This window comes from Caretta caretta, chromosome 14, assembly GCF_965140235.1.
Source record: "Caretta caretta isolate rCarCar2 chromosome 14, rCarCar1.hap1, whole genome shotgun sequence".
NCBI classification, from domain to species: domain Eukaryota; kingdom Metazoa; phylum Chordata; order Testudines; family Cheloniidae; genus Caretta; species Caretta caretta.
The window spans coordinates 26929800-26946104 of NC_134219.1; the positions used below are offsets into that span (position 1 = coordinate 26929800).

Sequence of the window (16305 nt, forward strand, 5' to 3'; positions counted from 1 at the left end):
TCTTGGAACTCAATATCTTCTGAACAGTTTCAAGATAGATTTATGCCAAATGTGAAACTTGACCTCTGCAGGGCTCCTAGGACCCATCCCCCACCCCCAGCACAATTGTGCTGTACCAGGCAGACAGCTCACTGTGAGCAAAGGAGGAAAGCATTTCCTCAACCTCATAGCTGGACATCTAGGCAGGCAGCTCTAATGGGGTGTGCAGCCCAAGCTGGAAGGGCTAATGGGGGTGTATGCAGTGATCCCTGTATTGGGTACTATGATATGGTTCCCAGCACTAACCCCAGTTACACAGCAGTTTGCCTGGCTTATTATAGAAATTGACACCTAGAAAGTGAGGAATGACAGATGGGAAAGAGAGGGACTCTCCGTCACTCTGTGGTGTATGCAAAAGTGGCCCCAGAACCCCAGTGCATCCAGGAATGGTGTGGAAAGCATCTGCCCCTCCATAACAATGTGAGGTGCACATGACTCCCCACCAACAATGGGAGGATGCACATGATCTCCCCATAAAATATCAGGAGGCACCTCCCCTTCCAGATCAATGTGGGGTGCTCCTGCTCTCCTATATCAGTCTGGGATGTACCTGCTCCCTCCATAATAATGTGGGATACATGTACCCTCCCTATATCATGGATGGTGGAATCTGGCTACCTATCGCAGTCTGGGGGTAGGTGTTCCTTGTCCCTTTTCAGTAGAATGTATAATTTTTGCATCCATTTAACATTCCCCATCTGCACCATCTCCAGGGTCCTTTCCCTTGCACCCACTCACGTGGGGACCTCCTTCTTCAAGACTCCTGCTCCAGTCTCTTGACTCTGGACTTCCATTTCTCTGCTCTTTCCCTTCCACTGGCCCCCATTTCCTCACTATTCCCTTGCATTTACTGCCCTCCCTTCTGGCCCTGGATTTACTTCTTTTCCCTATCCCACTGCCCCAAGGATCCCCGTTCTCCTTTGTTTCCCCATCCTTGAGCCTCCAGGTGCCTTGCTCCCCAGACATCCGTATCCTCTCTGGTCCCCTGCTCCTCTCAGCTTTGCCCCCATTCCCAGACTCCCTCCTGCTAGACCCAGGGACCCTCTTCCACTGCTAGATCCCTGTCCCTGAAACCCCAATTTCCTCTTCAGCTATGCGCCCCTGGAACTCTCTCCCTCTCTGTCTCACTCCTCGCTCCCTCTGCTAGGAGCTGTCTCCCATTACAGGAACTAGATTCTTCCCAGTCTCTTTTCTTCTGCTTGATTTCAGGATCCCCGAAAGTACAAACTCCAGGCAGCCCCTTTCACCTCCCCAACTGCCCCTGCCAGCTCCCTTGTCAAAATATTTATAGGAGATTGATTCACAGACCTATGGCTAATTATATCCATTCACATCTAATATGAATGGGAATTAGGTTAGGAGACAGGATTGCCGAAAATATTTTGACCAAGAAAGAGGAGGCGACTGCTGTGTTTGCAGCTCACACCCTATAAAAGCCCCTGGGACCAGTCTGTCTTGTCCTTTCACAGAAAGCTCTACGGTAAGAGTGTAAAGGACTTTGGTTTGAAGGGAGGGGGAGCCCACTCTGCATTCCGCACATCCCACTGCATTCCTGCTGCCGCGAGCACTCATTTCCAGGAGGGATTGCCTATGACAGCAGGACTTTTAAATCTACTTTTCGAGGCACCCATACCTTTTCAATCTCCAATTTATCACTGGAGTTTCATGCAGCAATAAGAAAGGAATTTCTATTTCTATTTTAGAATACTGACCAGCTTCCAGTCTGCATACTAGCCATCTGGTGTCACGAAAGAGGTAAGATCCTGATTTGCTAATTCCCAGGGGAGGGTGAATGACCCTCTAGGGTGGGATTTCTATACAGCTCAATAGGCAGTCATTGTATCCCCTAATATCTATGCCCATTGTGTAAATGCACAGTATATTGCGCTTGGGCTCTCTTGCCCATGACAGGCAGGTCTCCAAAGTGGCTGGACTTGAAGCCACTGACCACTAACGCTGGGCCGGCCAGTGCCCTCTCTGAGATACCTCTCCTGAATACACACATCACAACGTAATTGTACACAGTGAGCTCTGACACCTCAGCTCGTAGGTCCCTAATAAACCAGGACAGAGTGGCCCAACAGAGGAGACCCACCAGGGACAGAATCTAATTACTTGTCCACAGAATAAATCTATTCTTTTAATGAACATGTATCCAGGATTTGCTTTTTCCCCACACCCCAAACATCACTGACAATAATCGTGCCCCAGCTGAAAGAGAGACACATTTCTCTGGTAAATGCTAATCAAGTTTTCAACTCTTACTGTGCAGAGTAGCTTAGTGAGTGGCACTTAGATACTATATGTGTAAAAATGCCTTCAGAAGAGGATTTCAGGCAGCGTTTAAGGCAGCTGGTGGCCCTTTCACACTGACTTCTTGACCAGTCTGACAGTGCCACTAATGTACTGTATAGTTAAATAAGGAAACTATAAAAGGAGTAATGGCAAATAAAGGCATATTGATCATATTTGATTAACTGGCATGGAAGAGGCAGGCAGACAGAGTAACTATTAAAGTAACCATTCTGAAATTGGCAGCACTGGATGACTTGTACCCAAATGTATTAAAAGAATTGGCTGAACAACTAATGATGATTTTTAACAAATCTTGGAACATTGGAGTAATTCCAGAGAAATGAAAAAAAGCCAATGTTGTGCCAATATTTAAAAAGGATAAACAAGATGACCTGGTTAGCCCAGGGAGGCTCGAACAATTTGTGTAGTGGAGGTGCTGAGAGCCATTGAACTAAACTGTAAACCCTGTATATGATGGAAACCACTTCAAGCCAGGGGTTGCTGCAACATCCCCGGCACCCCTAGTTCCGGCACATATGAGTTAGCCTAACATGGATCCCAGGCAAAATCATGGAAAAGCTGGTATGGAATGCAGTCAGTAAAGCCATATAATTAATTAATTAAGATTCATTAATTCCAATCAATGAGGTCTCATGGAAAATAGATCTTGCTAAACAAATGTGTGATTTTTTTAAGAGATCATGAATTTGGTTGATAAAAGTTACTCTGTTCACATAATATCCTTAGACTTCAGTAAAACACTTGAATTAGTCCCACATGACATTCTGATAAAACAAAAAAAGCATTAAGAAATAAAAACTAGTTAACTAATAGATCTCAAGAAGTGATTGTAAATGTAAGATGATCATCCATTGGCAGATTTCTAATGGAGGCTCAGGGGGAGCTGCTTATGGCCCTATGCTATCCAATCTCTTTATCAATGCTCAAGTTTTCAGATGACACTAAAATTGGTGAAGTGCCAAATGATGATGACAGGTCAGTTATATAGACTACACTGGATCACTTGTAAAGCTTAGCTCATTTGAACAACTTGTGTTTTAATATAGCCAAATACAAAATCAAATACAAAGAAGGGAGGTCATACTTATAAGATGGAGATTGGAATCCTGAATGAAAAGCTTAAATTATATCAAAACCAGTATCTTTATTATTCAATACAAGAAAGCACTGACAATAGCAGCCTCTATCTTGTCCCTCTCCCCACGCCCACTTTCCAGTGCTCCCAACAACCCTTTCATTGTAACCACAACACACAGTCTAAAATGTACCCAGGAAAGAGGACCTAAGAGGGCTTTCAAAATTCCTGCTTTGTTTTTGGCTCTTCCTGGTCCCTCATATAGGGTACTTACATTGTTGCTATAAACAATGGTGTGCATGTGGACAATGGCTGGGTGGACAATGGTGTGCATCCCACTGGAACTGCAGGACCTCTGGTTCTATAGATTAGGAAAGGTATAAATAAATTAACAGTGTGATAATAGAGGCCCAAAATTAGAGTCTGGATCTAAATGGCTGGGAAAGCCTCTCACTCAGATCTCAGGAGGGGCAGTTGGTAGTGACGTGGCCAGTTAAACAAGTGTAAGAAACTGACATGGCAGAGTATTCAAAATGAACAGCACGTGAATCAATGTCACACATTTTCTCCCCAACAGAACTCACTGCTGAGCTGCCCTAGATAAACCGCAGCCATGTCGTCGGATGCTGAGATGGCCGTCTTTGGGGTGGCAGCTCCTTTCCTCCGAAAGACAGAGAAGGAGAGAATTGAGGACCAGAACAAGCCTTTCGATGCTAAGAATTCAGTCTTTGTGGTGCATCCCAAGGAATCCTATGTGAAAGGCATAATCCAGAGCCGGGAAGGAGGGAAGGTCACAGTCAAGCCTGAAAAAGGAGAAGTGAGTAAAAACAAGGAATAAGGAACAGCATTTTGTTCCTCCTCTGTTCTTAGCTGATAGAAATGGGTCTCTTCTTTCCTTCCAGACGGTGACTGTTAAGGAAGATCAAATCTTCTCCATGAACCCTCCCAAATATGATAAAATCGAGGACATGGCAATGATGACCCATCTCCATGAACCTGCTGTCCTGTATAACCTCAAAGAGCGTTATGCAGCCTGGATGATCTATGTAAGTACAGGCTGATGTCTTTCCTGGACTTCCAAACTAACAGCTACACTAAATCATGTGGAACCCCATCACGTTATCTCCCTTTCTTTCAGACCTACTCGGGTCTCTTCTGTGTCACTGTCAACCCCTACAAGTGGCTGCCAGTGTACAACCCAGAAGTTGTGTCTGCCTACAGGGGCAAAAAACGTCAAGAGGCCCCTCCCCACATCTTCTCCATTTCTGACAACGCCTATCAGTTCATGTTAACTGGTGAGTGGCTCAACTCCTGAAAAGTGATTATAGAGTGAAAATTTCATATGAGGAATCACAATCTTCTTTCCGGGAAATATGACATGCAGCTAAAGACACCGAAAACATTCAAAACTAGCAATGTGCAAACACGAATTCATCCAAAGACAAACTGAACCTGACCCAAACATTAGCCCAGCTCTCAGAGAACTTTTTGGAAGTTCACAAGCATGTGGTTAATGGAAAAAAGTACAGAATGTCCATATCTGCGTCTGCACATTCTGGCTCTAGCTGGGCCCAAAGAAGAACTGTAAAAAATCATGACACTCTGTTCTCAGGAAGCCTGATTCTTCCTGACTTTGCATCGTGTGTGTCATTTACACTTGTGCAAAGTGGTGCATCAGAATCTCCACTCCCTTACACCTTGTGTGATAATTCACACGCACTTTGCACTCTTTTTGCACTGATGCTATGCAGATGGTTATAAATTGAGGATCAGGTCGTTATTCTGTATAACTCTTCGCTGTCCAGAGATATAAGTAGCTTCATCAGATTTCTGTAAGAGGATATTCTGTGAAAGGGAAGTGGGTATAAGTATCCTGTGATGGCTCTATTGATCTGCATGAGTTTATATTTATTATTTATTATGGCTAGGATTTTCAAAGAGGCCTAAGGGAGGTAGATGCTGAATTCCTATGGACTTTTAGTTAGTTGCCTGATGCCCTGAGGCCCCTTTGCAAATCCCAGCACTTATTTGTTTCCTTCAGTTTTCAGTGAGTTCAGTGTTACACAGTAACTCTTTTAAGTCTCTTTGGTTCTGTCTCTTTCACAGATCGGGAGAATCAGTCAATCCTCATCACGTATGTATATTTCCCTGCTCCGGTTTTTGCTGGCTTTGCTGTGCATTACAGGAAGAAACTCTTTGGTGATGTGTTCTCTGCTTCTCTGTTTGATTTGACAGCGGAGAATCCGGTGCTGGAAAGACTGTGAACACAAAGCGTGTCATCCAGTATTTTGCAACAATTGCAGTTTCTGGGGAGAAAAAGAAGGAAGAGCCAGGCAAAATGCAAGTGAGTTCGTCACTAGAGAAGGGATTAAATGTTCTGTTCTGAAGCTGCCATTTGGTTTAAAACGACCTTATTTTGACAATAATTGTTACTTTGTAGGGGACCCTTGAAGATCAAATCATCAGCGCCAACCCCCTGCTGGAGGCCTTTGGGAATGCCAAGACCGTGAGGAACGACAACTCCTCTCGTTTTGTAAGTCTTTTTGACAAAATTGTTCCTAGCCACAAGAGCAATGATGGGCCGTATATGTTCCTACCATTACACTGACAATATAAATGTTGGCTGAGTTTTCACACCTGCGGAAGAGACCCCAGGGCAGCTTTGCAAATCCCACTTCTGGAGTCTGTCTCTGAGGGTTTAAACGAAATAACTTTTTTTTCCTTTAAAGGGTAAATTCATCAGAATCCACTTTGGCACCACAGGGAAACTGGCTTCTGCTGACATTGAAACATGTAAGGGACCTCCCTTTAAGGGTCACAATTCTCTGTCTCTCTTTCTTTCTCATGGTGTTTTCTTGTGGTTAATTGTACTTTACCTGCCTTGCCAGATCTGCTGGAGAAATCTAGAGTCACTTTCCAGCTCAAGGCGGAAAGAAGCTACCACATATTTTATCAGATCATGTCCAACAAGAAGCCAGAACTAATTGGTAAGAAATGTTTTAACTCTTTTGGTGGAACTGATCACTGAGTAACACCAACTGATGAGCTTTGTTAAATGAGCAATTATGGGCATGTCTACACTGCATTGTAAACCCAGGCTCAGACTCAGATTTGAGCCCAACCCCTCCTCTACAGTTCACGCTCAAATCTATCTGACTTGGGTTAGTAAGTCGTCAGGGCCAGATTCCTAGGACCCACATGGGGCGGTAGGTCCAACCTCAAATCCTGCTGTGACTTGGGACCAAGCTCGGTCATTTTGCAGTGTGGATCCTGCACAAGCCTGGGTCCCCAGAAGCAGAAAGTCTGACTCGGGTCTTTGAGCAATATGGAAGCATCAGCATGGTTCTGAGAACTAGGTCATTCAATTGTAAACCTGGGTTTACTATGCAGCATGATGCATATGCGTAAGCTTGGAAACACTGAGTCTGTAGGCATTGGGCCCACAGACCAGGGTTTACAATGGAGTGTAGACATACCATTAAAGCCCTGTGTTACCCTCAGGCAAGGTCTGGAATAAAAATGTGACCAAAGACCAAACTGCAGCAGGGAAAAATTGGGATCTATTTTTGTTTTCAGAGATGCTTCTGATTTCCACCAACCCATATGACTTCCCCTTTGTGAGTCAAGGTGAGATTACTGTAGCCAGCATCGATGATCAGGAGGAACTCATAGCCACAGATGTGAGTAGCACAAAGAAATTAGCACAGGGACTAATACCAGAGAAGGGGTAAAATGTCTGAGTGCTTTAGGAGCTGAAATCCCATCATAAGTCAATGGGGCTTTGGCTCCTAAATCACCTAGGTGCTAGATCTTTTATGATTGTGTTGACAGAGCGCCATTGACATTCTGGGCTTCAGTTCTGATGAAAAAATGGCCATATACAAGCTGACAGGGGCAGTCATGCACTATGGGAACATGAAGTTCAAGCAGAAGCAGCGTGAGGAGCAGGCGGAGCCGGATGGCACAGAAGGTATTAGCAGAATCTGAGCTAAACTCTCAATAATACAAGCAAAAAAATGAAGCCTTAGTCATCACTTGTGCTGAGCTGGGTGTTGGCACAATCTAACTCATGGGGGAGGTGGCTATAAGGGCTGATCTAAGTTATAGCATATCTACTATAACATACCTGCTACACATGGGTGTAAATGACACATAAGGTGTAAGCATCTCAACCTCCCCATCTCTAAAATGGCCATCTTTGTAAAACAGCTTAGCTTCGCATATGAAAGGGGCAATGTAGATGTTTTATTGCCTAACCAGCCCCTGGATTGTGCTATGAGATGAGACAGGCAGCGGGGAAGTGATGGCAGGAGAGGGCCAACATTGGGTAGTCATACTAGTTTAACATCATGAAGTTCCATTCTGTCCGAGAAGGCATGCACAGTTCCTGCCTATGCCAATGGGAGCTGCATGTTCATTCTGTGGACACAATTTGGGCCATGGTTTGAAACTGAAGAGAGACATTCTAATTTGTTTCTAGGCCAAATGCTGCACTGAAATACATCCCTTTGTAATCCTGTTGAAGCCAGTGGGGTTGCACAGCATGGAATATGGCCACTAACCTAAGTCCTTTATTCTGATCATTCAGAAATCAGAATCTCTAGACAGGCTGCACAGTAAAGTGGCAAAGAAAGAGCTTCAAAATCATCTTTTCATTCTGGCTGTTCATCTGCTTCTTTCTCCTTTAATATTTTTTATTCAGACCATATGGGATTTTTTTTGACAAATTCTTTCAATCACTTGATGTACAGACCCTCTCAATCAAATTCAAAACAATTAATCGAGAAATAAAGAAATAAAGGAAACTCTAAACTCCATAATTACTGGAGTTATTAATAGTATGTGGTAGCTGGTGAAACACGAACAGATCTCATTGCTCTTTTCTAGTAATTATAAAAGACACCAAAGTCTATTTTTGAGCTACTGGTTCATTCCTCTAACTCTTTGTTTAGTGGCTGACAAAGCTGCCTACCTGATGGGTCTGAACTCAGCTGACCTGCTCAAAGCCCTATGTTACCCCCGAGTCAAGGTTGGGAATGAATATGTGACCAAAGGTCAAACCGTGCAGCAGGTAACTATCGGTGATCTAGAACTCCTGGTTTGAATTAACACACCCGGGTTTCTTCTTCTGCTTTGTATGGTAACTCCAGTCCCTCTCCTACTGGTTTAGGTGCACAATTCGGTGGGTGCTCTGGCAAAGGCGGTCTTTGAGAAAATGTTCCTGTGGATGGTCATTCGTATCAATCAGCAGCTGGATACCAAGCAGCCCAGACAGTATTTCATTGGTGTCCTGGACATTGCTGGCTTTGAGATCTTTGATGTAAGGAGCAGAGGTTTGACAGCAGGTTCTTGGAAGGGATGCTCAGGGGTTCTGAGAACTTTGAGGATTATTTAAAAATTTAAATAATTTCCTGGAAAAGCCTGACTTTTCTTTAGAAACAGGTGTCTCTTGATCTTCTCCCACAGTAGTATGACCCTCCAATGATTTCATTTTTGGGTAGATTTTGTTTGGTACATGCAGAAATGGCAACAACACTGAAAGTGCCTTCAAATTGTTAACAGGTGGTGCCTAATAGCAAAGAAATTATCGTCCACCTAATGCAAATTATTGTAGGTGTTCATGGCACCTAGAGGACAGCTCACTAACTCCCAGGCAGGCTTGCAGCCGAGTATCTGGAAATGTTTTAGTAGGCCGGAGGGCTGAGAGCTCAGAAGGATCTGGGCAAGCCCAGACTCTAATATATGATCATGATCAAGAGCATAAAAATGGCTAAGTAGGCCTGGGCCCCAGAGCACAGAAATAACTGGACAAGCCTGGGCCTTACATTCAGAAATGTCTATGAAGAGCTGAGGATCGAATCCCAAAACATCTGGCTAGTTTTAGGGAAGGGAACTCAGAATCCCACTGAAGCCCAGGTTAGTTACACAGACATGATGAATTGAAAGAAGAGTCATTGTTAGGTATATCAGGTAAGCACAGAATTTTACAAATAGGTATATCTCCGTTTTTGCCTTTGTGTAGTACAACAGCCTGGAGCAGCTGTGCATCAACTTCACCAATGAGAAACTGCAACAGTTTTTCAACCACCACATGTTTGTGCTGGAGCAGGAGGAGTACAAGAAGGAAGGGATCGAATGGGAGTTCATTGACTTTGGGATGGACTTGGCTGCCTGTATTGAGCTCATTGAGAAGGTTCTTATGCTTTATGTGTTGAAGGGTTCTTTAGCGTCTAAAGGATTTTGCTATACTTAAGATAATTAATAAATGCATGCTCAAGTGCATGTAAATTATTTAATATACTCTGAATAATTAAATAAATATATTGGACATTGGTTGTGAAAAGGCCTCAATCCATAACTTTGGGATAGGGTCACAAGGCAGCCACACATAACTGTATGGCAACAATCCCTGTCACTGTTCACTTCCACAAAGAAAAGGACAGAGTAAGTTTTAGAACTCTTTTCAGTTACTTGGACACAGTAACTATTTGAAGGACATCTAAAGAACTGCACGGCCTCACCCCTAGACATAGAAGTTTAGAATGATTCCTGTTTCATTCACTTTAACTCTCTAGCACACAGAAAATCTGTCTAGGACACGCAAGATGATTTTCCATACACTATATCTTTATTATTTTCAAACCTACAGATAGATACCATAGGTAGGTTACCCTAATTTTATCTTGTTGAAGGCACATTCACTGACACAATATCCCTTCTGAACGCAACGAAGAGATGCTCACATTGTCTAGGAGGCTGATTTGTAATATCTCTTTTTCCTCTCTCTTCTCATCTGTTGCTGTGTCTTTCAGCCAATGGGTATTTTCTCCATCCTGGAAGAGGAGTGCATGTTCCCCAAGGCAACTGATGTGTCTTTTAAGAACAAGCTCTATGACCAGCATCTTGGCAAGTCCAACAACTTCCAGAAGCCCAAGCCTGCCAAAGGAAAGGCTGAGGCCCACTTTGCCCTGGTGCACTATGCTGGCACTGTGGACTACAACATCACTGGCTGGCTCGAGAAGAACAAGGATCCCCTGAATGAAACTGTCATTGGGCTGTACCAGAAATCGTCACTGAAAACATTGGCTTTGCTCTTTGCCGTGTATGGTGGAGATGCAGGTAATTTCTGTGAAATCAGTATTTTCTTTGACACACAGCAGGTGGCTCCTATAGAAATAAAAAATATGCAAAATGTTCATTTTCATGAGATCCTTACATTTTAATTGCATCCTTTTCTTGTATTATTCAGAGAGTGGTGGTGGTGGCAAGAAGGGAGGCAAGAAGAAGGGTTCTTCTTTCCAGACCGTCTCTGCTCTTTTCAGGGTACAGTACAGTGGTCATTATAAATCTCTTTTCTATGTGAAGGAGGAAAGAAGACCCCATTTAATTCTGCAAAGCCTGGTTTCCAGTTAGTTCTGACATGCGCAAGCTTCCTTGCTCATAAAGAGCAAAGGGCTGCAGTCCTCAATCAAACAAAACTTCCAGGCAGGTCACTAGGAGTTTTGCCTAATTAACGACATGAGAATAAGGGCCAGAGTCACTGTCGCCTCTGGATGATGTCAGAGCCACTGTCTCCTCTGGATGATGTGAAAAATGATATAAAACAAAATCATTCTCTGATATGGGGCTTAACATGTTCCTTCCCTCTACTTACCCTTTCAGAGGAAATTGATTCAGGGCCACACACTGTGCAGCCCTTCCCCCAAAATATGGATGTTGCAATGGGGTTGGGTCTGTAGGCGCCCTTCATGTCTCTGATTATAACTGAAGAGCTGACAAGGTTACGAGTGTGTCACTTGTGTCTCACTTTCCTTCTGCCTCTCACTCCCTTCCTTTCTCATCCTCTTAAGCGTCCTGAGTCTCCCCTGCCTGACACCTTGGGTGTCACTTTCACTGGTGCAAAGGAGTACAAAAAGGGTGCAACACTCCCAATTCAGAATTCCTCCCTCCCTCCCTTGCTCCCTCCCGTGAGTGGCAGTTTCTGACACCCACCTTGTACTCACTTTGTTCAGGTGTCAATGACTAGACGAGGTGGTGGGCAGTGGAGAGTCTGCATTCAGGGCTGTGTTTTATCCTCACATGCAGTCCATTAAATTTTAAGTTCAGGATAAACTTCTGATGTTTGTCTCAGATTTTTGAAAGTTGCCTTATGTTTCAGCAATTCCAGTGTCTCTTCTACCAGTCATAATGGCCATTTCCCATAGGCTCAATTGTACTATTTTTAATTATTTAATTTCAGTTTATTAACAAGTTTCAAAATTACAAGAAGGAGGGAGATACAGGTTAGAATGTCTCCAGCTGGTAAGACCTGACAGCTCATTTGTCTGAATTTCAAATACTGGTCAACAGTTTGCTACAAATCATGATCCCATTATAAACATTTTACTGTATTTATCAGGGCACAGATCTGCATATATCTGCATAGGTGTAACATTGGTTAACTTAAATCTTTGCTTACGGTCTCACAGGAGAATTTAAACAAGCTGATGAGCAATCTGAGAAGCACTCATCCTCACTTTGTGCGATGCATCATTCCCAATGAAACGAAGACACCCGGTAAGAAGCGCCAGTGTACAGAGATCTTAGTGAGATGCAGCCATTCCCTCCGGGCTGCACAATAAGGTACTAATTCATGCTGTGATTTGTTAAGGTGCAATGGAACATGAACTCGTACTACACCAGCTAAGGTGTAACGGCGTGCTGGAAGGGATCAGAATTTGCAGGAAAGGATTCCCCAGCAGAGTCATTTACGCAGACTTTAAACAGAGGTCAGACTCCTCCAATCCCTGTTCCATTCTCTCTCTGTGTGGAATAGCTTGCCTTTTCTAACTACTTTAACTATTGTAGTCACTGCAGTGCCCACACATGCTGTGTGTATAGAAGAAATTTAGGACCAAACTGGTATACTCCGAAAAGCAGCAAAAATACCACACTTTTCCTGTGTGGGGGGAGGGGAAGGGTGAGCCGTGGAGTGGCCATGTCAGGTGACTATGTAGCCCTTTAAATACCATAAAGCTGAATTTCATGATGGGTCTGTCTGTGGGACCTCAGGGTAGGGGCTTCATGGGAGGACAAAGGCAGTGACAGAGACATGGCCAGTGTGGCCAGAATTGTGAGCAATGTGAGCTTCTTCATATTTTGTTTTCTCCCACAGATATAGGATTTTAAATGCAAGTGCCGTTCCAGAAGGACAGTTCATGGACAGCAAGAAGGCTTCTGAGAAACTACTTGGGTCCATTGATATTGATCAGACCCAATATAAATTTGGTCACACCAAGGTACAAACACTCTGATTCAAACACCGTCTATTTGTATTTTGTACAGAATGAAAGTGATTGTCTTTAACATTCTCTTCCTCAAGGTGTTCTTCAAAGCAGGACTTCTGGGTCTTCTAGAGGAGATGAGAGATGATAAACTGGCACAGCTTATCACCCGTACACAAGCCATGTGTCGTGGCTTCCTGATGAGAGTGGAATTCAAGAAAATGATGGAAAGAAGGTAGCAATGTACTGTATGTCTGCTGGGTCTGTGTCACCCCACAGGGGTGAAATGAACAAAATTATAGGATGGACTCCGTCTGATTTAGATCTCATTAATCCACTGTATCAAGGTGTGAGTGCTTGGGAGTAGAGCTGGATGAAAATTTTCAGACAAATAATTGATTTGCTGAAAAATGCAGTTTTAGGTCAACCAAAACAATGAATGAATTTGCTCGTAGTTTAGGCCCAAGAAAATGTCCGATCAAGATTCACAAGGGGACTTATGTGCCATTCACAAAGCAACCATAGGAGGAGCCCCAGAATACCTATCAGTTAGTTTTGGTTCAACATTAGTTTTGGTTCAACCCAAACTGATTTTTTTAATTTTATTTTTCAGAACTGCCAGTGAACCAACGAATCAATTATTTGCCCAGCTCTATCTGGGAGTGTAAATCAGTCTAACTTGTATACCAAGGAGCAAGAAGAAGGTGTAATAAAGTGTGTGTTAGACTAGGGGTGGCAACTTTAACTTACACCTTCCAGTTGGGTACTTTTATGCTAAATTCTCTTTGGCTCCTCAGCATGTGAGTTACACCAGTTCAGAGTCCCTTAGACTCCAAAACACTCATCAGAGGGAGTGGGTCAGTTACAGATGTGATGTGTAAAGAGGGAGCAAAAGTTCATTCCGGTTTGTGAGCGTGAGTCAAGACTTTAGTTCAACATGCACATTGAGGAGACCGACAGTGGAGTTTTACTCCCCCTAGACTTTCTGAGGCTCAAGCAGGTCCAGAGTCTGTAACCCTTAAAGTAGTATGTTTTCATGTGAGTGGCCCCATTTGAACTCAAATGAGGCTACTGGCTGAATAAATGGTACTCACAATATTCACAATGCATTGCAGAATCTGGCCTTTAACATTGACCACATATTCTGATTACATTATAGAGAGTCCATCTTCTGTATCCAATACAATGTTCGGTCGTTCATGAATGTCAAGCACTGGCCCTGGATGAAGCTGTACTTCAAGATCAAGCCCTTGCTGAAGAGTGCTGAATCTGAGAAGGAGATGGCCAACATGAAGGAAGAGTTTGAGAAAACAAAGGAAGAGCTTGCTAAGTCTGAGGCAAAAAGGAAAGAACTGGAGGAGAAAATGGTGACCCTCCTGCAAGAGAAAAACGACCTGCAGCTCCAAGTGCAGTCTGTGAGTATCACCAGTGCATTCGACCCTTATTGCACAGTAGAAAGGTCCAAGCTGAAGGTTCCAAATGCAACTTTCCCATGAAGCATCCTATTAATAGCACTGGGGTCAGTGTTTGGCCAAGATAAAATATTCCCCGTGTTTAAAATATAAAGTATTGAAAAGAAAGTACAGGTGTATAAATAAATAAATAACAATACTCCCAGTCACGTATGACAGGTCATGCCCTAAAACAAGGTGAGAGCAAGCAAATTCAGAGAAGCAAAGTTATGCTTTTTAAGTACACCTGCCTCATCCAGGGCAACTTAGTGTGACAATGCCAGTGTATTCACAAGCCCTGATGAATTTACACATCTGCTGTACCCTTTAAATGTATTATGCCACTGATGTTGCCATCCCAGGCTGGATTAAGGCAATCTGGAGCCTCAGACATACCATGACAAGGGGCTGTCTGTGGCTCCACCCACACAGCCGCAGCCCAGTGATGTGGTCCCCCCACTCCTCGAACACACACAGTTGAAATGGCAGCGGCAGAGGGCTCCTCCCTTCCCAGAGAAGCAGTGGCCGCAGCATGAGGTCCTCTTTTCCCAGAAGAAGAGGCAGAAGGGGCCTCCTCTCCTCTGGAGCAGCAGGGGCGGATGTAGGGCTCCCTCTCTCTCTCCACAGAAGTAGAGGTGGCAGCACCCCGAGCACTTGCTTTTTGAGCCAGGATGCGCGCACGGCGGGAAAAGCAGGGGCACAGCCCCCCCGTAACTGGTGAGGGCACAGAACTCCTCTGGTGGCCCCAGGGCAGTGGAGGGAGAGTGAGCTCCTCCGCCCCCAGGGTGGAGTGGGGACCTGCCCTCTGAGTTTCACGCTGGAGGGCTGCTTGCAATGCAGAGCTCTTTGCTGCAGCACTGGGCAGCCAGATCCCCTCTTCCAGGAGCTGGGGTTCTCTGGAGCTCTCTCAACCCACCCCCTTCTCTGCCTCCACCAGTTAGCGCTGAGATGGCACGCAGTGACAATCCTCTTATCCAATAGTGAGCAGTGCCTCTGGGGGTGGGGCAGGCAAGGAAGGGATCAGTCGAGGGGTGAGCACAGTGTTCCTGGATGGTGGCGGTGGGAGCACAGGGTATCCCGTGGCTGGGCTGGGTAGGAGGGGGGAGCACAGGGTCCTCAGTGGTGCCCCAAGGGGAGGGCGAGCTCCTCTGGCCCAGGGGCAGTGGGGAGGAGCACAGAATGTGCCCCCCCAAAAGGGTCAAATTTTTACTCCTGCACACGCCCCTATCCAAGGTGTCTATCCATGCACCCTTCCACTCTGGCCCCACACAGTCCTCTGCTAGGGCGGTGTCTCTGTAGCCCATCAAAACAGCAGGGCTTGGAGCTCAAACCCCAAAGAGATGACTGGGGCCATTCTGCCCTCTTGGGCAGGGCTGTCCTCAGGCATACGCAGCATACGACACTGCATAGGGCACCCGAAAATTTGGGGCACCACCAGGACAGCAGGTAACAGCGGGTTGGCTCCTGCACACCCAGCGCACGCTGCAGTCTCCTTAGGCAGGGGCCGTATTCACAGAGCCGAATGCACCGGGGCGGCGCGTTCTGTGTGAGGGAGAGGGTACAGGGGTCTCTGAGGGGAACTGTGACTCTCTGCCACTGTGAGGCAGGCCGGGCAGCTCAGTATCCTTTGCTGTCCCTCCCCTACCGGGCTGTGAGCCCAGACTACTGCAGCATCTCCTGCATACGAATGGTGGGAGAGGGGGGAATCTTCTGGGAGTCCGCGGGCGGGGGTAGTGGCTGGGCCCCAAGTCGGGCACAGGGGCACCAGCTTAATAATACTGCGTGTGGCCCCATAAATCCTAAGGATGGCCTTGCTCTCGGAACTATTGTTTTAGGCTGTCTGCAAACTCAGGCAGTTGTCACTGCATCACTTAGACTTGGCTCACATTCTCAAACTGTTCTTCATAACCCCATGGGCTAGAAACGTCCTTTTTTTCCAGACTGTTTGCTGAGGTTTTATTGCAGCCACATGACTCCAGAGTTGAAGCCCTACATACAGGCTTTTAGTGCCTATGCCTTAATCTGTCCCTGTGAAAATAATGACTTTTAGAGAAAATTTTGGAGCATGAGCTACAGGATGTATATAAAAAGTTAAGGACATTTCAGTTTTTTCTTTAAAAAAATCACTCAGCAGATGATTTTGCACTGGCTTAACTCCACT

General features: G+C 45.0%; 1 protein-coding gene across 1 annotated transcript in view; it reads left to right on the top strand.

Moving 5' to 3' along the window:
• The first annotated feature begins 1600 nt into the window (after positions 1-1600).
• LOC125621054 (myosin-1B-like) overlaps positions 1601-16305 on the top strand; it is a 28745-nt gene continuing 14040 nt past the window's right edge. The window contains exons 1-21 of the mRNA XM_048817453.2: positions 1601-1794; positions 4008-4247; positions 4333-4476; positions 4569-4725; positions 5537-5564; positions 5666-5774; positions 5871-5963; positions 6160-6223; positions 6319-6417; positions 7007-7110; positions 7262-7400; positions 8383-8501; positions 8601-8750; positions 9453-9623; positions 10243-10549; positions 10680-10753; positions 11899-11986; positions 12081-12198; positions 12585-12708; positions 12792-12928; positions 13853-14108. Coding sequence (XP_048673410.2) covers positions 4044-4247; positions 4333-4476; positions 4569-4725; positions 5537-5564; positions 5666-5774; positions 5871-5963; positions 6160-6223; positions 6319-6417; positions 7007-7110; positions 7262-7400; positions 8383-8501; positions 8601-8750; positions 9453-9623; positions 10243-10549; positions 10680-10753; positions 11899-11986; positions 12081-12198; positions 12585-12708; positions 12792-12928; positions 13853-14108 — 2685 coding nt within the window. The 5' untranslated portion in view covers positions 1601-1794; positions 4008-4043. The remainder of the gene's footprint in view (positions 1795-4007; positions 4248-4332; positions 4477-4568; positions 4726-5536; positions 5565-5665; positions 5775-5870; positions 5964-6159; positions 6224-6318; positions 6418-7006; positions 7111-7261; positions 7401-8382; positions 8502-8600; positions 8751-9452; positions 9624-10242; positions 10550-10679; positions 10754-11898; positions 11987-12080; positions 12199-12584; positions 12709-12791; positions 12929-13852; positions 14109-16305) is intronic.